The following is a 23,774-nucleotide window of genomic DNA, read 5'->3' as shown; positions in this document are numbered from 1 at the left end:
CACCTCCTGAAGAGCAAAGACCAGACTTTCCATCTAGTGTGCTTCCACGGGATGTCTGCGGCCTCTAAGTGCCTTTCTAATAATCAGTGATATTGGGAATCCATATGACAAGGCGACCTCTTTTGCATTCAAGTTCCTTCTGACTGCTTTAATCATAAGGATTAAAAGATCTTCTCCTTCAAAGTCATTATTCATACCAGACCTTTGATATTGTTCCCACTGACCTCTAGCAGCTCGCCATTTAGGAAAGAAGATTAAGCACAGGAAAAGAAAGTAAGAGGAGAGATATATGATAATCAAGTCATTAGCCAATGTTCTCTGCTTAGGCCATCACACTCAGCTGCCATTGGCTCTGTGTTAATCAGCTTTCTCCAGAGAAAAAGAATTAATAGGGTGTGTGTGTGTGTGTGTGTGTGTGTGTGTGTGTGTGTGTTGTGTGTTAGGAAAAGAGACATTTTTAAGGAATTGGCTCATTGATTAGAGACTGGCAAGTCCAAACCTGCAGGGTAGACCAGCTGGCCAAAGACTCAGGGAGGAGCTGACAATGCAGTCAGGTCCAAAGGCAGTTAGGGGGCAGAATTCCCTCTTATTCCAGAGAGGTCAGTCTTTTCTCTTCAGGTCTACACAAATTACAGAGGGCAATCTGATTGACTCAAAAGTCTACTGATTTAAATATTAATATTATCTAAAATTTACTGCTGTACCTTGGGTATGGTTTGTCTCCCACAGGTCCATGTGTTGGAGGCTTGGTTCCTAGTGATGCAGTGTGGAAGCTGATGGAAATTTTAAGAAGTGGAGCTAGCCAGGCACAGTGGCACACACCTGTAATCCCAGCAGTTTTGAAGGCTGAGACAGAAGGATGGTGAGTTCAAAGCCAGACTCAGCAAAAGTGAGGCACTAAGCAACTCAGTGAGAGCCTGTCTCTAAATAAAACATAAAATTGGGCTGGGGATGTGGTTCAGTGCCCTTGAGTTCAATCCCTGGTACGAAGAAGAAGGAGAAGAAGAAGAAGTAGTAGTAATAGTAGTAGTAGTAGTAGTGATGGGGCTTTGGGGGAGGTGTTTAGGTCACTGGGGGCACTGGTCTTGGAAAATATTAATATAGTCCTTGTAGGACCCTTTGGCCTCAGTAGTTCTTTTAAGAGAGTTGTTATAAAAGTCTGATTCTGGCCCCATGACGCATCTCTCTGACTTTGCAAATGGAAGATGAGAACCCGCCCACCTCCTATACACATTCCCACCATTGCTATTCACCTCAGGTAACAGCCTTGATAGGGATCTTATCTGTTGGCTTTAGACTTCCCTAAAACTTTAAAAAAGAAGTTCTTTAGAGATTGACATAAAAATCTTTTGGTTGGTATTTCTGCTGAAATAGTCCTTATGAATCAAAAAGAGGTACTGGGGAAAAAAAGTTCTAGAATTTGCTAATTAAAAAATTATTTTTTAAGTTAAGGTACAAATACATAAACGTATGACCCAAACATTAACAGTATCAAAGCAGGACATAATCTTACTTGTTAGTGCTGAACATATTTCTAAATATTGCTATTACTGAATATCTTTAAATGATTGACACAAAAATACAATCTGAGCATTCAGCTAAGACCTATTTTTCCTACATGATTTAAAATGGAAATGTTCAGAGAAAACCCAGAAGTCTAATAATATGTAAGAGTGTAAAAAAAGGTAAGTTAAAGCTTTAGTTTCCAAAAGTCCATAATGAGGACAAAAATTAAACCACAGAAAACAAATTCTGCTGGAAAAAACCCTCACAATTTGTCCATATTTATGCAATCAAAAAATTATATTCAGTAAATAAGAGTCTTCTCCCCTGACCCCTTGTTTTAATTTTTGAAAATTGGTGTTTATTTTTATCACATTTTGATGGGATAGTATGTTACATAGACAAACATCCTTAAAATCAAACAGTCCTAGGTTTGAATTCCAACACTGCAACTTACTAGTTAAATAAGCATGGTTAGTAACTTTCACTTATCTGTTTCTTCATCATTAATAAGGGGGGACTAACGCCTATATTATAAAGTGTTGAAAGAATTAAATGAATTCATGCAGGAAATTAGAGGTAATACTTATAGGCTCAGCACTCAGAAGTTAAAAGATGCTCAATGAAATTTAATCTCCTTTCTTACTAATGAAGTAGGTGTTTTCCACTGTTCTCCTGCTACTTGTGAACTCAGAAAAAAATGAATATCAGCATCTTGTAGTTCTATTTATAACAAATTTTAACATCTTAAGATAAATTTACTTATAGGAAAAATGACAGTATAGACAGAGGCTTGAAAAAATCTTCCTCTCCAAACTAGACACAAAGTCAAAATAGTCAACAATATATCACCAAGTCTGCAAATAATAATGTTACACTACTAATTTCAAGAAATGGTCAAAATGTAAAACCATTTGAGCCAAACTAAAAGAATCAGCACAATACTTCTGATCCTGAAGGTATCCATTTCACAGGATCAAAGCCGGGTGCACTAAATTCTATAAATACTTATTGATTGACCACTAACCCAGATTGGTCAGATGGGGATGGGACCTGTATATAGCACAGAGGAGGGAGGACAAACATTAATTAAAAACAGAAAGCATATCCTGGAAAAAATTAAGTGAACTTTCAAGATTTTAGGAGAAATTATTAAGTCATCTATTAAGGACAAAATAACCATCAGCCTGACCATAGCAATAATTACACAGGAGCTCAAAAAGCAATAGCTAAAGATACTTGAAGTCAATTCAAAAATTCAGTATCAAACTAAATTGTCATTCCTGTTTAAAGATAATATAAAGGCATATTAAATATGTGGAAAATTTAGAAAATATTACCTCATGAATCCTTCTTTAAAAACTTTTATTTAGCTAATTAATCCAGTCAAACTAATAAGGGATCTAGGGTAGGTTATGTCACTGTATGAAATACACATGATTAACAAGCAACTTATTTAAAACATGATTAAGCCCAAATAATTGGTTAATATTATAAAACAATTCATTGCTTATAAAACTATATAGTAAAAAAAAATAAAAATAAGGAACAGAGGAAAATCCCAGCTAATAATAAAATTGGAATTGCCAAAAAGACTAGGAGTTGTGTTGTAATATCTATGGTCTTTGAAGCAATAACATGCTATCACCTAAAAGAGAACCCTTAGTAGAACAAGAAGCATTCTATATACCTTATCAGAAAGATAATCATATATAAAAGATAAAGAAAAGGAAATAATTTAAACTGGGTGGCAGTGGCAAACACCTGTAACCCCAGGAGACTGAGTCAGGAGGATCCCAAATTCATAAGCCAGCCTCAGATACTTAGTGAGGCCCTAAGCAACTCAGCAAGACCCTGTCTCAAATAGGGGCTGGGGTTGTGGCTCAGTGGTAGAGTGCTCACCTACCATGTGTGAGGCACTGGGGTGGATCCTCAGCACCACATAAAAAATAAATAAATAAACAAAATAAAGGTACTGTGTCCATCTACAACTAAAAAAAATCTTTTAATGAAAAAATATATAAAAATAAAAAAATAAAAAGGCCTGGGGATGTGGCTCATTGGCTAAGCGCACCTGGGTTCAATCCCTGGTACTAAAACAAACAAACAAACAAACAAACGAAAAGGAAACACTTTAAAAGCACTAAAAATAGGAAAGTTAAATGGTATAATTTAGACCAAGAATTTTATAACATTGAATATCAATGGATTTGCCCAAACAACAACAATAAATTAAAAATAACTAATTTCTCAGTGATTCAAGAAACAAAACAAACTACATGCTAAGTATAAAAGGCATACTATAAGTAAAGTAATTGACCTGGAAATTTCAAAATATGTAAGACAAGTGGCTATATAAAAATTTATCATTTTATCATTAATTTATTTACTTTTAAATTATTCATAAAATAAATCAAAGCTTAATATTTTAATACAACATAAATAATAATGAATTCAAAGAAAAAGTATTTTATTTTAAATAAAATTGAAACTTGGACTATTCCACAATAGTGATTCTTCTGAGAAGAAAATGAAGATTTCATTTTACAACTGAGTATACAGATTTTATTATTTACCCATTCAGATTTTCATCCTCAGGAAGAAAACCTCCCTGCTAAGTTCTGAAAGATAAAATAATAAAAAATTATTGTTGCTTATTTATAAAACCTATTATGATAATAATTAAACATGTTTCAGGTACTTCATAAGTGATAATGTTTTATTCATTTAATCCTAGAATCAAGCTCATAAGGTAAGTTTTATTGTTATTATCCAACAAATGATAGACAGCAGTTAACTATTTTACCCAAAATCTTACTGCTAGAGGTGGCAAAGCTGTGATTCAAACCCTGGCAATCCAACTCAGAGCACAGAATTTTTAGAAAACTACATTATACAAGCAGAAATTGGTGGGAAAAAAAATCCACTCATAGAGAATAGGCACACAGATACTCTGGATTCACATGGCCTGACCAGATATGGGACTAGAGTAAAATAGTTACCTATAGCCCCATTCCCTGGTGGTGATGAGCTTTTTGAGCCTGTCTATCCTGGTCAGAATTGACTTTGGACATTAGCTGGACTGGGTCCTACAAAGTGAATGTGCCAAGGTTCCCAAAGACTATCCCCGCTTCTATGGTCTGAATGCTTGTGTCCCCCTAAAAAATTCATATGACATTGTAGCCTTCAGGGTTTCTTACAAGACTTGGAATGGAATCACCAATGATCTAGCTATACCACTCCTTAGTATTTATCCTAAAGAATTAATTTCAGCATACTTTACAATACACGCATACCCATGTTTATAGCAGCACAATTCATAATAGCCAAACTATGGGACCAGACTAGGTGTCCTTCAATGGATGGATGGATAAAGAAAATGTGAAATATCACAACAGAGTTTTATTCAGCCACAAAGAAGAATGAAATTATGTAACTTGCAGAAAACTGGATGGAACTTGAGAGCATTATGTTGAACTAAATAAGCCAAACTCAGAAAGTCAAGGGTTGTATTTTTCTCTCATGTGAAGAAGCTACAGGGGAAAATGGGGAGAGGAGATATCTGAAAATAGAAGGGAAACCAGTAGTATGGAAGGGGACCAGGGGAAGAAAGGAGGAGATGGAATGGGGAAGAACTGGGGGAAGAAATGGACCAAATTATATTATACCTTGTGCCCATGTATTGTGAACATGTAACAACAAATCTCACTACTATATATGACTATAGTATGTAATAGGATATATAGTATAGTATATATAGTATACCAATTAAAAATTCGAAGAAAAGAAATCCTAACTTGCAAGGTGGTCGTGTTAAGAGGGAAGGCTTTCGGAAGTTGTCTCAAACTGAGAAATAAATTTCTGTTGTTCACAAACTTCAGTATTTATGGTATTTCATTGTAGCATCCCAAATGGACTGACAGTCAGGTGCTGCAATTTGCTAGATCTCACTGGCCCCAGCATAATGTTGTACTCACAACAAAGATTTATTACAAAGAAAAGATACACAGCAAAATCAACAAAGGAGAAAAGGACACAGGGAGGGGTCTGGAGGAAACCTGGTGCAAGGTTCCTGGAGTCCCATCCCAGGGGAACTGCCCAAAGCGCTTTCAACTCCTCCAAGTGTGGCAACACGGGGTAAGTGCTTCTACCAGAGAAGCTCCCTGGAGGCTCTCTGCCAATGTTTTTGTTGGTGGCAAGTAGGTAGGCACCCTCACCTAGCAGGTGCCAAAGTTCTAGACTCCTGAAAGGCAGGCAGGTGTTAGACACCAACACATTCTTTGAGCAGTTTAGGTACACAGAGCCACCTTTGTCATTTAGGGAATGTGCTTTGTTTTGTGTAGGGAGCTATTAACCAGTCAAATACCAGGGACCAGAAAAAGGCCACCGTTGGATGCAGGCCTTTCTAATAGGCAGTTTCAGGCCTGCTCTTTTCTTCAGAGTGAACATGAAGCACCCAACCACTTTCATCTCTGAGTTTCCCTTATGATCTGAGACTGACTGACTATAAGAGTCTATAATTCTGTTTCTAATTTTCTTTTAATTTAGATTTCTTGCTCTTCTCCATTCCCTACTGTCCAATTATCCACAAAAAAATTGTACTGTTCATAATTAGTTACACCTGGAAACATCACTGCCTTTGAGTTTCCAACAGTATGTAGTAGATTCTGGCAGCCCAGAGACTCAAAAGGAAAGAGGGCCTTGGGCCTGATGGTGGCCAAACTACAATTCTGTAGCAATTCAGTTGACATCTCCTCCACTCCACCCTGTGACACCACACAAGACATACTGATGAGTTTCAAGAGCTCTGAATAAGTTCCAGGGTGGCAAAGAATAATAAAACATTAAACTTCACAAAGTTCACTACTCTATCTACACACGTAAGCATTGTTTATATACAAATAGCAGGCTAAAAGCAGTAAACAGATACGAAGCTAAATTCAGATGTATATCCTTCCCTGTAGCAGTAGAGACTCTTTTTTTTTAAGGGAAAATTAAGATGTATCATTGAACTTTAAAATCAAGTAAGCAATGTGTAGGTACTGAGGCTGGGAATTTAACAGTCAATGAAACGGGAAAGGTCTCTACCCTCACTCCCAGAAAAGGACTCACAGAGATGATGGCATTAGAGATGGAGCTGGTCAATATCAGAACAGAGCAACATGGTGACATGATAGCAACAGGTAAGAACAGGGGACAAGGTTCTAAGGTCAAAGGATCTATATGCAGCTGGATAGGGTGGTTCCCCAATCCAATGTGTCTATTTATGCTATTAAAGTCATAATGCCACGCACAGTATTTGAGGTTTAAAAAATCTCTGAACTACATGACTCTTTTAAAGTTGTTTGATAGTCTGGCAGCATGGAATTTACCCAGCCTTATAAATAAAAATAGGCAGAACTCAATATTGCACTGCTCAAGGTAAAACATTCTCTTTATTCTTATTTATGTTTATTAACTTATTTTTAGGAAAAGCTAGGGGTTTTTTTTTTCCTTTTGCCTACTAATAAAATAAGACAGGATTTGTTGTAGAGAATTTCAATAATAAGTTTATAATCAACAAAAAAAAATTTGAAGATAAACCACAATAAACAAGAGAATGTACCCATGGAGGTATACACCTCTCTCTCTCTCTCTCTCTCTCTCTCTCTCTCTCTCTCTCTCTCTCTCTCTTTAAGATTTTGAGAATTTAATCCTTCTGATTTCTTCTCTTTCCAGAAAGGACTTGTAAAGTTTTTTACAGATGCCCTCCTTCCTATGAAATGGACAGGATTTATTCTCACCATTAGGGTGTATTTAGCTTTTCTTGGGGGATCTAGCCTTTTTTTCATTTATACTCTTCTCTATTCCTGTTCTTTAATTTTCTCCTTTTTCTTCTATACTCTCTCTCTCTCTTAAAAATTTGATCCATGTTAACGGATCTGACTTTTCCTCTAAGCAGCATTTTTGTAACAACCTGTTTGGTCAATTGGGATCTGAGGCTATTACAGGCCAGATTTTTACTAGAATTTTAGGAGCAGACCAGCCTTTAAAGATTTTCAAGTTCACCCTAAGGATCAATTTCTTTCTCATTTAATCAGAAGACTGTCATTTAGCTCTTAAAACAGTAGAAGATTTACAATCTCTGTCCCCAGAGTCTGCCAGACTCAGGCATCCAGCACTCAGGTGATACATCTCTTTGGATTGCCCTTCAACTTTGTCCTAAACTAAGAAGACTGAATTCACATCAGCTTAGTACATCATAATACGTGTTCACTTCCTACATGTCTGGAATAAAACTTCTTTATTTTCTCTGAGTTACACTAGGTATGTTTATGTGCACTCCATATTTACCATTTTGAGTTTTAAAAACCTATTTACATTAGCCAGAAAGCAGCCAGACAAATATCTTTAAATGAGTTGAAGAAATTAGTTAAGTCAATGAGATAAAATACATGATGCCCAAGCTGGAGAGCAAATACAGTCTGCATCTATCCAAGCATGCAGTCATATTTTACCCTCTCTTTATTTTGCATTTTAATTATAGATATGTTCCATTAAATGACTGACCTGTTCTGTACTCTATAACATTTTTAAAATTTATGGGCTTCTTATTTTTAATGAGGATCTGTAGTTTAGATTCACCATTTACAACACAATAGCTGACTTTTGCTCCTAAACTCATTATTTCTCCTTCTCATTACTATTACTACAACTTTGAGATGATTTCAGCCTGAAAGTTAGTTATTATTGCTTTCTATTTCTAAAAGAAAAAATCCCAGCAGATGTCATTCCTATTCTTTTCATTTAAAATACTACCAAAAAGCCTTTATTTCAGTTTTATTTTATAATGGCATAATGTACTGAATTCCAGATGAACATTAAGTTGTTTTCATTAAAATTCAATTCATAATTAAGCAATTTTTAGAAACCTAGTTTGCATGCACATGCCTTATTAGGCTATTCCACAAACTTAAATATGTATAAAAAGCTATTTTGCCTTTTATAAGTTAAAGTAGTAAAAAGCCACAATAGTTTTCTGATTTCATAATTCAAAAGTGGCTTTGATTTTAACTGAATTAGTTAACTGTTATTTTAAATTATTATTTTAATTGTGGTAGTTTACAGAATGCAGTGTGTTAATTCAATACGTGTATATAATTAATTATAGAATGTAGTTAACATTTCCATCTCCTTAGCTTTTTAATAACATATAACAGCTGTTCCTATTTTGAGGGGTTCAGTGTGATATTCCATCACATGTACAAAACACGAACTGAGCAAGTCAGTGTGATTTGACATTTCCATGTCCTTCCCATTGCTTTTTGTTTGGAGCCCCTAAGCTGCTCTCTTGAGGTTATTCTTAAAATATATACTAATTCAATACGAACCATAGCCCTCCATTCTTCTGCAGAACACAAAAACTTACTATAAGAACTTCTACCCATTTGCCCCCATTATCTAACCTCCCACTATTCCTCCTCCTCACCCTTCCCAGCCTCTAATAGTCACTATTACACAATCTGATCATCTTTTTCTTAAAACACCCACATATGAAGGAGAACATGTGGAATTTGTCTTTCTGCATCCAACTTATTTCATTTAACATGATGTCCTCTGTTTCTCTACATTTTGCTGCATCTGACAGGACATCACTACTTTTATAGCTAAATAAACTCCTTTATGAGAAAACACACTCCCTGTGAGGCTCAGACTCCCAGCCTTGGCCTCACCTGCACAGGCATTGCTGAGTGCCACATGATCATGCCACTGGAATATGCAATGTCACTTATTGATCTTGCCAATGGATTAGGTGCCTTCATATAAAGGCATGTATTTGACCTCCATTTTCCTGTAGTGTTCAGAATTATTTGATTCTGAGCTTCCTTTTCCCTATATAAATTCCAGAAAGATTTTTCAAATCATAAAGTTGGATATCTTTGAAAATTAAATAACATAAGAGACCTTTTTACTAACTTGAACACTTCCAATGGAGATGTGATAGAATATCAGCCACTTGACTTACAAACCTAAAAAGATTAATACAAGTAATTTCTTAGGAACTATTACTATGTCTTGGGTCAAAAAAGTCTACTACAAAATTTTTAAGGCTATGTTGATCCAAAGATCATAATGCCCATGAATTAGGTTTCTGTATGGTACCTGAGATTATTATCCAACCAGCCTTCCGACACTCAGCAAGACAGGCTTTTCACTGCACAGAGGATGGGGTCGGCAGGGGAGGGTTCAAGTAAACCTCCACACAAATCATGCTCTGGTGTCATGCAAGGTAACACTCCTACACTATTCAACAATCAGTGAGATTTTATGTTTTTTAATAATAACGAAATTCTAAAACACAATTTTCAGATAGTGTTATTCTTTACCTGGAAACCTTTTTCTGTACTTCAGTAGAATAATTATGGAAAAGATCTTATTAGAATGAAAAAATAAGAAGGTGAGATAAATAAAACTTTTGTTAACTTCCTATTTCATGAAATTTTTAAGTACCATGATTTTCTATTCCTTAAATAAAGTTGTTTCTGGCAATTAAATATTCACTAAATTTTTAAAAGCCAAATCATATTTTAAATGTAGTGAGACTTAAACAAGAATGCAAGAATTTGATTAATTCAAGACCACTTTTTTTAAAAAGTTGGAAAATCACAGAGGTTTTTTTTTTTTAAGTTATGTTTACAGGTAACTTAACTGCATTAAGATTTCCATAGTAATGCTTATTTTATTTTCTTCTACCACAGGACTTAGTTTCTGAAAGCAACTAGGTCTTGCTTAATTCTGAACCCCTCCTATCTAGTTCCTGGCAGAAAACAGGCAGCAGGCACTCAAAACATATTTGATGAATGAACGAAGGAATGGAATAAAACCAGGTCAGTCACCTCATTACCATATTAAGAAGAGAAAGTACAAAATGTTTCACATGTTTTAGATGAGTACTTCAATGCCATATTGAATCCAGTTAACAAAGTATTAAGAAGACAATGAGAAAAAAAAGGGGGGGGCGGGAAGAGTCATACAATAGAGAAAAAGGGACAGGAAGAAATGGAGAGAGTTATCAGAGATAGGGAAACAGGGCACAGACACAGAGGGAGAAGGAAAGCTGGGGTGGGGGCCAGAGAGAGAGTAGACTAGAAGTACAGAAAATGGCAAAGAAATAGAAAAATAAGGTTGGTATCAAGTATGCACAAATCAGATGAATAGGAGTGCATTGCTAGGTAGAGTTGTTATATGAGCCACCCAACAATCTATGGTTCACAGGCTGTTTAAACTTCTCATTATTCACTGTTTTGAGATTGTTTCTTTCTCTACCCTTTATTTTTCCAAGTCATAGCAGCAATGACCAGCAGGGACCAAAAACATTCCTCAGGTATCACTCATTCAGGGGAGAGAGAAATCCTGTCCTGCAGCTCCTTCCTGACTGTGTCTACTTGCCCAAAGGGGAGGGAGTCCTTTCACACACTGAAGAATGCCTTTGTGATATAAATAAATACCATACTACTGCCTCATTATGTAAGTTGAAAAATTTGAACAATACTTAACACAATACTGGGCACATGATATATAATCAAAATATCACTTCCAAGTTTTCTTTTTTTCAGTAGGGAATACTGTTAAACAATCTCATGAAATTTTGAAAGGACATTTTGAAATGTGATGCTGTAATGTGAACATCTATTTCTATAATCAATTGACTACACAACACTTGATTTTATGATACCATTTGTATCCTCCACTTTCCTCCTCCATGATTTAATTTAAAATATTTGATTTGATTATCTTGAATTATAAGACAGCTCTGGAAACCTCATCAACTATAAACAGCAATTATTCTGGTCGAAAACCACTGATGGGTGAATGTGATCGCTGACCTCTATCAGAATGGTTCTTTCACATTTGCTGCATCCTGGGCTTTGTTTTCTTTGGAAACATACAAAGTAATAAAAACTCATTGCTATGGTTATAAACCATGAGACACACAAAAGGTCCTACTTCCAAACCTCTGCTTACATCAGAAACCACAGATTATTCAGAGGGAACTTTTAAGGAACAAAGCGTACTTCAGAAGGAAATGGGTTTTTAAAAATTGTCCATTCTACTTTCACAAAAGAGTTACTAAAAAGCAGCCACATCCAGACAAGAAGTCTGTTCCTTCCTTCTGCAGCATGTTTCTTTCTTCTGTCCTTGGTCCTTTTTTACTTCCTAAAAATCGACTGTAAATATACAAGTCACTTTATAGGTAAAAATGTGCTTTACTTAGTCCAAAAATGATTTCTGATCATTTGTATAAACCTATTTTTTACAACAAATCATCATGTTTTCAATCAATTTATCATTTATGAATTGCTTAATTTTCTTTCCTGATTTTAGCATGAGGTTTCTCTTCGTTCCTAAAATTAGACCAAAGAATAGTCTAAAAATTATTAAAGAAAAACAAGCCGGTCAATATTTTTTTTGAATACAGTAAGGAAACATTACTGAGGACCATTGTAACAGGTATAGGGATCACAGCAATGAGATTTTGCAGTAGGGTACAGAGACTGGGCTGTGGCATGGGCAAAAGGGGATTTATAGCCAAGGAGCAAAAAAAGGGTGAGTGGAAGGAAAATTGACTAAAAAGGAAATTTCAGGGGTCAGGGGATTCTGGCTTAACTGATGTAACAGGATTCTTGCTAAAGACAGGCCAGGGTGATCAGACATTACCTGGAGGTGAAGAAAGACAAGGAACCTAATCATATATGGTGATCAATTAACTAGGGTGGGAGGTTTTGGCTAAATTGATTTAGGGTTCTTTGTTACAACTGGATTTTATAAGGATACCCACAGATGGGCCTAATCCTTAGTGAGGTCACCATTTAAATAAACTCTCCTATTAGAGCAAATACATCTCTGAACTTTGAACTACATGAGCTTTAAAATTGTCTAGTGAAAGTAACCAGAATTTTTATGTCAGTTATTTATAGTCAGATTTGTATTTTGAACAGAAGTTGATGGTTGAATGCTCTAGAAGAAAATGGAGGTCAAGAGTTAAGAGACAAGAGGAATCTGGAAAGCGTAGCTCTGCCGCTTCTCAGCTTTTCTGACCTCAGAGCAAATCCTCTGCACTCTTGGTCTCTACTTTGCCCATCCATATATGGAGGGGATGCGGAGCAATGTTCTCTGTCTCTCAGAGGCAGAACTAGTCAAAGGTTCTAACCCACTGCTATGATTTTACTTCCTTGATATATTTCATGATGGAATGGAGAGCCTGTGCAAGTAGTGTGTGTGTGTGTGTGTGTGTGTGTGTGTGTGTGTGTTTTGATACACTTGATATTTTTTCAGGGTGATGTTCACACATGCTAATCAATTAAGCTAACATGTCATCACTATTGATTCACTTATCAAGATCAAGAATTCTATATGACATTCAAATATAAAAATAAAAAGGATTTAGGAAAAGAAGGATGTAAAAGGCATTTTAAAACTTATCAAAACACAAAAATAAAGATCTTCCATTAAAAAAAAAAAACAGGTTGTGAACAGAAAAGTAATAAGGCCTTTATGATACAAAAATAGCTAAGTTCAAAACTGATTCTCACATCTAGGAAGTAACATATGCATTTTGAGTAATTTATAAAATTGATCTTTCCTCCCTAAGTTTGATGATCCTTGTACTCTGTTCAAAGAGGAGACTGTAATCTAAGAAACTAGTAATTTTAAGACAATTTAAATAGCTATGATCAATAACTAGCAATGTTTCCTAACTATACCAACCCTCAAAAATAAGATAAAAGCATCCTCTGATGTGTTCATGGACTCTTAACACAAAAAAGACAGACAGGGCTTCCTGAAGCAGACCTTCCATAATTGTTGGCATAATATATTCTAGCTACAAAAAATAGGATACAAAATCCCAACCTTTCATAATTCCATTTTAGCATGTTACTTAGACTTCGTAATGATCTGACTACAGTGACATAGAAAACTCTAGATAAAGGATATGTGAGTTTACCATACAAAAAAAAAAAAAAAAAAAAGAAACAAACAACAACAACAACAAAAAAACCCTGTCCACCTTCTGTATTCATTTCATGTGAGAAAATAACTTTTTGGTTGTCGTGGCAACTATAATATTATAATATTATAATAAATATTGGAATTGGGACAATCTTATAAAAATTGAAATACATGATCAATACATTTCCATTCCATTAGTCACCCTATCTAGACCTCTCATCAAACCTAAAACTCTCTTCTCACTCTCCTTGAGACCTTGCTTCCTACTTCACAGAAGCAATCACAAAATGAACTTCCATGTGCTCTCACTACCACAGGGACCTAGTGCATCCCCACCTGGCTTCTCCACCCTCCCATGCCCAGGGGAGAATCTGCTTGTTCTCCTGGATTTGGTGCACTGTTGATTAATTTTGCACATATAGTTCTCCACTTTCTCCTCTTAATCACTATTTTTTCCCATTCTATGTCCACAATAGCACTCTTTTTATAAATGACTTTTCCCTATCTTACATACCATCATTTCTCTGCTTTGTTCTCTTTTGTAGTAAAATTCCATATTTTATAGTAATCTTTTTACCTACATTACTTATGAATCTAATTGCCTTGATTTAGTGATATAAGAGTCCTTCTTCTTGCTATCAAGCCTATAGGCACACCTGAGGTCTGACAATCAGACTCTCCCATCTCCCTCTTATTCACCAGTGATCAAGACATTTCAATCACAATTTAAATAACAATGGTGCTGAAAATACATGAGGCAGCACAGAATCCAGCTGCTTCCTTTATAATTGTACTGGTTCCATAACAGCACTATTAGCAAAACCAATGTCTTCTTAGGCTTTGGTATACCAGAGAGGTCCTAAGAAACAAGAATGGGATTATGTTTACATTAGGCCATGTTGTCATTTGAATACTAATATCTATCACTAACATTTTTCCTTGGATTTATTGTTGAAAATAAATCATCCCTAATAATTATATGCATAATATATTTACTTATATGCATAAGTATATATGTATAAAATATATTTTTAAAGCATAAGAAGAAAAGAAAAACTACCAACTAAATTGACCTTATAAAATATGACAGCATTCTTTAGGCAGGGAAAAGATACTCTCACACACCAGTTAATATTCAATAAAAAATAAATGTGGTCTCATCAGAAAAACTCAACAAGAAAGAGGAGCGTGCCATTTACCTCCCCTGCTAGCATGGACAATTACAATCTTGGTTTTAAGGTTTAAAAGAATTTTAAATCATTCCATCAGATGCAAATACCAATCAAAATTACATTTCTCCCTTGTATACATGTATGACTACACTACCGGTATGACACTGCACAGAGAAATAAGCTGTGCTCCATTTGTGTACAATCTGTCAAAATTCATTCTACTGTCATGTATAACTAATTAGAACAAGTTTAAAAATTTTTTTTAAATTTAAAAACTTGGGGCTGGGGTTGTGGCTTAGTGCTAGAGCGCTCGCCTCACATGTGAGAGACCCTCCTCAGCACCACATAAAAATAAACAAAATAAAAATTTCCTTTCTCCTTTGATCAATAATATCCTAATTTTGAACTATAGAATTAGGAAAATATAAAATTATATTATATAAAATTAGTAAATAGGTTCTGTTTCGAATTTTGTGGCTACTTTCTATGTAGCCCCAAAAGGAATTCTTATCCAAGTTTGATTATAAATGTAATGTAAAAATCATAAATAGAATGTTAAAAAAGTCATTATATAAGAAGCTTATACAATCTTATTAAAGATTATTGTATACTGACTTCAAAATATATGTATTTCTAAATATAATATCCCATAGAATTGGACTGACAAGAAAACTGAAAGAAATCAGCACATAGAAGCAGCACTAGCATTTGGTCCCTGGATCTGAAACCAGAGAACCTGACACAGAGTGTAGTCATTTTTAGGTCAATATAACATGTTGGCAAATGTCACATAAGCCTAAGCTTTCGAAATTAGCATTAACCTTTAATCGTTTCCAGAACTGCCTTCAATAGTCATCTAGCTCAACTAGCTCGCTTTGCAAATTAGGGACTAAATTTCCAGCACTATTAACAGGTTTGTCCCAAGGTTACCCAGGAGGAAATAAGAGACCTGGGGCTAGAACCCAAGTTCCTTATTCTGTCTCCAAAGCAATTAATTTCATTCACTTCAGAAGATGTGCCAGATAAAACAGTATTTTAAAATGTGCAAAACTACTGTTCTGCAGAGTTTAAGGTGATTTTGAATTTCAAAAATCACTGTACATCTTTTCATTATCAGCTACAGGGGATATGAAATATAAGCAAGCTTTTACAATTCATTTTCTAAATTGTAACATTTTTGAAGAATCTAAAATGCAATGTTCATTAAGTCTAATTTATGTCTCTTGAAGTTGTTCAATAGGTAATAAACCTTTTCAAAAAATAGAAATTGCAGTCCTTTACCACTAATGTTTCATTAAACTTAGTTATCTGTGTCTTTAATGCAAATTCATTTTTTTGGTATGACAAAAGTTCTGTTGATAAGAGAAGTCTAGTTTGGTACTATGCATAGCCTGAATATGGAAGTGTACATTGATTGCCAAAATCCCTGAATCTGAACATTGAGGGGTGGTGGAATGTTCTCTTGTAAATGACACATTTTCTGGCAGCCCTGGTGTGCTTGGAATATTCCAATGGTACACCTGTTGTCCAGGCCAAGTACTGAAAATACCTCTGTTTACTCTCAAAAGTATCTTATTTGACAAAATCGCTTGGTCACCCTAATGATGCTCTTTTACACCTCTGTACATTCACACTTGATAGTCTGACCTTGATTTCTCATTCCCAAATGTTCTCCCAGAAAAAAAAAAAAAAATCATTCACATTTACATTCAAGTTCGACTTCCTCATAAAGATTTCCTTGTACTAATGACTTCTGTCTTTCATTACACTGCATATAAAATTCCATCACAGCCATTATTTCACTGTATTACAGTGTATATGCCTGTCTTCCATGAGGGCATGGGTCCCTTGTGAGCAGAGATTAGTGTCTCTCTCTCTTTGTCCAGCACTCAACACAGGCCACAGAGAATCATGCACACAATTCCTACTGAGTGAATGAATTTATCATATACTCTATTATATAAAATTTAAGTGTTAGATATTTATATTCTTGAAAGTCTTGGCATGTTGAAGGATGATTCAATTCTGGTATGATTAATATCATAAAAGATATAACCATAAAAGAATTCTAGGCATAATTCCCTGCCTAAATGTATACAAAAAAGTGCTAGTTTGCATTTATAAATTCTTAGGTGAGCTTTAGTAACTATTATTACATATGCTCAAACATGTGTATATCAGTAGCTAAGATAAGTTCACACAGATGAACATGGCAGGGAGCTAGCAATTGGGTGTTTTCAATTTAATAGTGAAATGCACGAATGTCTTCTCAGTTCTTGTCTTTTAAACTGAATGCACATTTTTATCTTGTTCAGTGTCAACTGAGGGTGAACTGTGGCTGGAATATTTAAGGGGAGCTAGAATAAAATGACTGATGGGGGGCTGGGGTTGTGGCTCAGTGGTAGAGCGCTTGCCTAGCATGTGCAGGATGCTGGGTTCATTCCTCAGCACCACATAAAAATAAAATAAAGGTACTTTGTCTAACTACAACTAAAAAACAAAATATTTTTTAAACATACAAATATTCCTTTTCCATTTTAAATTACTGTCATTGTTGGACTAATTACAGTGCCCTCAAACATTTGTGTACATAAGAATTATGATATGTTGAAAATTAAGATTCCCAAGACTTGGCGGGACCCAAAATTCTATCCTTAAAAATCAATCATTCCACCCAATTGATTTCTATATATGTGATTTCAAGATTGAACTGCAAAACACACTGAAATGTAATGGGACTCCTTAAAAGTAAACACATGGCACAGGTCCACTATAAAGAATCATTATTTAATTACCAAGTTCCTGGTTGTTTCACTACAGAGCTAAGTAGAGGAACAAAGAATATTTGTGAGATCTAAAACTGTTAAGTTTGATATCTTGTCCATTCATATGTACATAGGCATGTGTGCATAAGATGTATTACATATACATTAAACTCTAGATATAAATACTTATATTCCAATCCCTCCATATCTGTGGATGAACCATTCCAGGACCTCCATTAGATATCAAAATCTGCAGATGCTCAAGTCTCTTATGTACAGTATTTGCACATAACATCCTCTGCAATCCTCTAGATTACTTACTCTATTAAAACAGGTGTTACATTATTTAGGGGAAAATGCCAAAAAAAAAGCCTGTAAATATTCAGTACTAACCCAATTTTTTCCAAACATTTTTGATGCACAGTTGTTTGAATCCATAGATGTGGATACTACATATATGGAGGATTGACAGCATACATATTATATATTACACATAATTTGTTACAAATTGTGAATACATTTTACATGTTATTATATAAAACAGGTTGAATTATCTGAGAAGTCAGTAGGATAGAGACTTAGATGTAAAACCAAGTTGCTTTAAAGAAAGTAAAGGAACGCAAACTTTCTTTCATAGTTGAACTAGTATGAACTACGATTCTTTCTAACCTCACACATAGCTTTCATACTGTCCATGGAAGCTGAAAAAAAAAATCTCCTTTAAAAGTTGAAATATCTATTTGAAGGGGCACACTCTACTATGGATCCTCTTTGTCCTGTCATTCAGGGTGGAAGGGGGAGTGCCCAGGCAGACTGTCTGGAGCTGGGTGTTATGGAAGACAAGACCTGCTCAGACACCACCACTTGCAGGCACTACTCTCAGAGGCAGAGAAACCAATAATAGTAGAGAAACTCACAGCAGCCACCTGTAATAATCCACTTATCTTTTCATATAATAAATATGAACAACTAAGAATTACCAGCTACTTATAAACACAAAAGAAAAAGTTCAAAATAAAGAACAACTGATTCAGGAGGAAACAAGATTGCTCCAGTAAGAGAAGAGATCTTTTACCAGTGGCACATTCCTGTCATCTGGGCCTCTTGGGAAGCTGAGGCAGGAGGATGGCAAATTCAAACCGAGCCTCAGCCAGTTAGCAAGGCCCTACGCAACTTAGTGAGACCCTGTCTCAAAATTAAAGAGAGAGAGAGAAAGAGACAGAGGAAGAAAGAAAAATAGGAGATCTTTAATTCTTGTAAGTATTCTAAGAAAGATGCATGAATATATCCATTCATAAACAGGAACATACCAACATTCTAAAAGGAAATGACACTAAGTAAGAGTCCATGAAAATTAAGAAATAATTACCAAAATGAAGAAAAATATTTAGTATTTTCCATTTGGGGGAAAAAATGAAGGTGGCCCCCAAAATGTAAAGTAATAAAATAATATTCTTCAATATAAAAGTTGAAGAATAAAGAATAAATCCAACTGGTCCAATACCAATCTAAGAAACACCAGTAATAACAAAAAACAAAGACAATGAAAGGACAAAAAATAATCATATAGTAGAAGTTTCTAGAGTCCAAGACATGACTCTCCCAGATAAAAGGGTTCAGTAAATGTGTTCAGGAAAAATGAAAAGCATCCTGTACATACATGCTCATTAATGTCAGCGTGTCTTAACCGGTGCTCCTCATTCTTCTCTTGGACCCCCTGCTTCTGCTTGACTCCTACACTGTGTGGACCCAGAGCTCAGTACTTTCACTGCTTCTCTTTACCTCTTCTATATTTCCCTCTTTTGGCCTCATGTAGACTTTTAATATTATCTATATATTGAAAAGTTTGTGTTTTTTAATCTCCGTTTCCAACTTCTCCCTCAAATTCCTGATATCAAACTGATTTTCTTTCTGTCATCTAACAGACTAAAATATATGACTAAAATAGAATTTTTATACCAGTGTCTATTCCAAATCTCTATCATAAAGTTTTCCACACCTCAGTAGGCAGCAACACCATTAGTTCTGTTCCTTAGGCCATAAAACCACAGTCACCTTTAACTCCTCTCTTCCTCATACTATGCAAGATTAGCATCAAACATGAATTTGTAGGAAAGTTGTGTTCAAGAAGAATAGGAACTCCTTGACACTATGGTGAAGCTGCATTTTCTCTCTCTACCTCTTATGCTCTGTATTGATTATATCTCTCATTCAAAGCAAAATATTTTTTAAAAATGAGAATTCATTTCCTTGCTGATGGTATAGACATTGCATATTCTATTATAAATAAACTTACATAATGTTTTAAATTTTGGATATTGTTTTTATTTTTCAAATCATCAAAGTATAAAAGACATCTCTAATTGCTAAATTAAATGTACAGTCTATTAATTTTAAAAACATAGAAAGCAGGAGTTAGCTGAAAGTAGAGATAAAAACAATCTAGGATGAAAAAAAAATCTCTGCAATTAAAAAGTAGAAAATCACAAGGCACAGTCAAAAATTGATGGGTCACAAAATAGAAGTTTTATGAAGGTATGTAACAATGGAATTATTTTATTATGTCTATAGAAATTAGAGTGAGAAGGGAGGGGAAGTATAAGAGACAGAAACTTCTCACATGTAATAAAGGGAAATCAGTAGCTATTTTAAATTAATATATCAAAATAAAGTATATGCATCTTATTTAAGACACCAGAACAATCATAAAGAGGTTAAAAATAATCACTTCTGATGAGTAGGGAGAGAGGAAAGTGCAATGAGCCTTACTTTTCATTTCGCATGTTTGAATTTTTACTATGGTATATATTGCCATTATTATGAACAATACATAAAATATTAATAAATAATAAAGCAAATAATCACATCCAATCTAGTTTTTATGTTTTGCTTACCACAAACACTCACTTGAATACACTTTTATGAGACAGCAATTTGTATTTCACTGTTGGTCAATGGCATAAAGGATATAAGACTGATCTGGGCTATTTTAGTGTCATTTTCCTTTTTTTCCTCACTATCTCAGGGCAGTAATTGGCTAACTACTGTCCTGTCCAAATATGATACCAGCATATATATCTAGTAAAATAATAGTATAAAAACTCATTTACATCTAGAATAAAAAGAGCTCACACACTGATTCACTGTAACTCCTAAAGGCACCGCAGGCCTATAGACCCCTCCAAAGACACTGCAGTTTCAGGACAGCAAATATTCCCATAGTCCTAGTGCCACCTCTTGCCCTACTTTCATGCTTACAAACATGGCAGTATTTTTACCTTGAATAATGCATAGCTTGGTGGCCTGCAATATTAAAATAGAAGTCTGTGGTGTGCTTCATCTCATTGGTGTGTCCAGTGGCCTCAATCCAGTGTCCTATGGGGAGACAATAAACGCCATCCACCAAGTTGTTTTCATTGTAAGTACAGCAACGGTCATGGTGAGGCCCATTGCCTAGAATAAGAACAAATGACAAATGGAGCAATTAAATCAGTGTTTTGCTTAAACAACCTCCAAGTGGCTGATACAAGATTAATAGAAAGGTGAAAATAAACATAAAGCTGCAAATAGAGTGGACTAAAAGAGCAACTGGAATTTGTAAAGAGTTACTTATGAAAATCACAGGATTTTAAGTTTCCTTTGAGTACATAAGTTTAAACAAATAATACATATTAACTCTTTCAGAACTTCATAGTACCTTTCAATGCCCTAAAAGTCCAACTGTCAATTATTTTGCAGCCTGGTAACCTGCTAAAAAGGGTTTCTGAAGCCATTTTTGCTCCCATGTTATATAATTTTGTATTCATGGTAAACAAATTTATGACTAAAATCATAATAAAGTTCAAATAATAAATGGATAAATATAAATAAATACATTTAAAATAATTTTTAAATGAGCACATCCAATCTAATTTGCAGGTAAAATTAACAAGCTTGCCCAAAGTCATGGAACTACCAGTAGAAGAGTGAGTAGCAACCTGATTCCCCTAGTACTCCCCGTGAAGGCAATTCATACCTTCATGTATTTTCTACCCATATCATACACACAGATGCACCATATTCCTTCTAAGGCCATGAACCATAGGAGATAGAGGCAGAAGAACATGTCTCTGACAACATCATTTGCCTACTTCACAATGCTGTCCCATGCCAACTACACTAGATGCCGTTGTCTAAAGGTTTGAATTCCTCCCAAATCCATGTTGAAATCAGAACCTCTAAGGTGAAAATATTAGGATCTGGGGCCTTTAGGAGAAGATTAGGTCGTGAGGACAGAGTCCTCATGAATTGTTAGTGCCATCATAAAGAGGCCCAGAAAGATTCCTCACTCCTTCTACCATATGAGAACACAGGAAGTAGGTACCATCTGTGGACCCAACAGTGACTCCTCAACAGACACTGAACTTGTTGGTGCCTTGATCTTAGACTTTCCACATCCAGAATTATGAGAAATAAATTTCTGTTGTTTTTATTATTTGTGGTTCTTTGTTATAGCATCCCAAATTATCTAGATAGCCCTAATTACTATGAAAATTCCAAAATTTATACATTGTTTGTTAAATCTTATGTGACCATCCCATTTCCAATCATTCCTTTCTTCATTACTGCCATAGATTATAATAAGAACTTATAAACAGAATAAATGTCTGAGTGGTTTATAGGAACAAAATCACATTTTCTATGAATATAAAAATTTAATTGATTTGCTACTTTGTTCCATCTTACAAAATACTTAACCTCAACTTTCTGGAACACAAAATCTAAGAAAAGTCCTTTAAGTGACTGGGCAATTCTCTGAAATATAACTCTTTTTCATCAGCTAGAAGTCATAAGATGACTCCCATAATAAATCATTACTGATCTTCCTAGATCTGAATCCTCTTTTTTCTTTTAATGTTTTTTTGTTCTCTTAAATAGCTACAAGGCACTACAACACTTCTCCATTAACCCTGATATTTAATAGATGATAGTCAAACCACACTAGTGACCCCACTTCTACAAGTATATCCAAAACAATTAGTAGCAAGACTAAAAATACACAGGGGATACATGTTTATACCAATACTATTTTAATAGCAAATACTCCACGTAAATGCTTTCATTCTTCCATACATTTAGTAAGACAGATACTAAGGTAGGTCATGGTAAGGATTTAGGAATGTACAGTAAGAATTATTTTAAAATTCTGAAAATTTTATCAAGCATATGTGTGACCAGATTTTTATTTTTAAAAGAACTTTCTGGTTACACAATTTAAAAACTGGCTCAAGAACAATGAGACAGAAGTAAAGAGAGCATTTAGGAAACTACTACATTAGTCCCAGGAGGGGATAATGAAAGCTTGTTAGTAGAAATAGAAAGAATTAGGTAGATTCACACAGGAAAGGCCATAGGACTTGATGAATAATGAGACATGGGAAAGTGGAGAAGAAAGGGAATCAATAACAAGTCCTGAACTTGTAATGAATATAAATCAATAGACAGTAGGTAGTACCATATGCCGAGACACAAATTCTGGAAGAAACTGGTTTTAGAATGTTGAGTTGTGACATGTCCAAGAGGAGATGTTAAATAGAGATGGAATTACTAGCTTGACACTCAGACCATATCTGAGCTAAAAAATAAAGTTATGAGCCATCTGAGTATAAATGGGAATTGAGTTAAGGATATAGATGAGTCATAAAGGAAAAGACTGAAAAGAACACAAAACAAGGTCCAAAAGCATTTCTACATTTAGGAGTTGGACAGATAAGGATAACCTTACAAAAGTTGAAGTTGGAGAGGAAAAGTAGGAGTAAATGAAAGGTAGAGCATGACTGAAAATGTAAACATAGACTAAAAACCAGATTGATGCATATCTGGCATTAATAATGGTTACATCTGGGAAATAGAACTTGACAGAGGGGGACTATTTTACTCAAAACTATTCTAAATTAATTGGATTTGTTAAAAAGAGTTGGTAATTAAAAGAATATCTTAATATTTTATTATTTTAATGAAAGAATATCTATGTTCCCTTCTGATCAATAAAATAAACTAAGGACAATTTAAATGATATCTCTTAAATAAATATAATTATTAAGGAGTTCATGGGTTGGGAACATAGCTCAGTTAGTGGAGTGCTTGCCTCACATGCACAAGGCCATGGGTTCAATCCCCAGCACCACACACAAAAAAAGGAACTCAAATATACGTAAATTAAAATGTTCAAGAGAAATATTTTGTGTATCATTGTTTTCCAAAGACTTCTTGATTGCTAGAACTAGTTTTTGAGTTGAACTGGTGGGAACATACTCTGTATACAAAGATATGAAAAACTGATTGTACTCTATATGTGTAATAA

The 23,774-nt window shown here is 34.8% G+C and overlaps 1 protein-coding gene across 2 annotated transcripts in view; it reads right to left on the bottom strand.

The window, feature by feature from the left end:
- Positions 1-23,774, bottom strand: part of Epm2a (EPM2A glucan phosphatase, laforin) — an 83,265-nt gene that overhangs the window by 27,217 nt on the left and 32,274 nt on the right. For both annotated transcript variants that reach the window (XM_076859666.1, XM_076859668.1), the window contains exon 2: positions 20,710-20,884. In XM_076859666.1, the coding sequence (XP_076715781.1) occupies positions 20,710-20,884 (175 nt within the window). The remainder of the gene's footprint in view (positions 1-20,709; positions 20,885-23,774) is intronic.

Source organism: Callospermophilus lateralis, chromosome 6, assembly GCF_048772815.1.
Source record: "Callospermophilus lateralis isolate mCalLat2 chromosome 6, mCalLat2.hap1, whole genome shotgun sequence".
NCBI lineage: Eukaryota > Metazoa > Chordata > Mammalia > Rodentia > Sciuridae > Callospermophilus > Callospermophilus lateralis.
The sequence above is the reverse complement of the archived record's forward strand: the minus strand, read 5'-3'. Positions and strand labels throughout refer to the sequence as shown.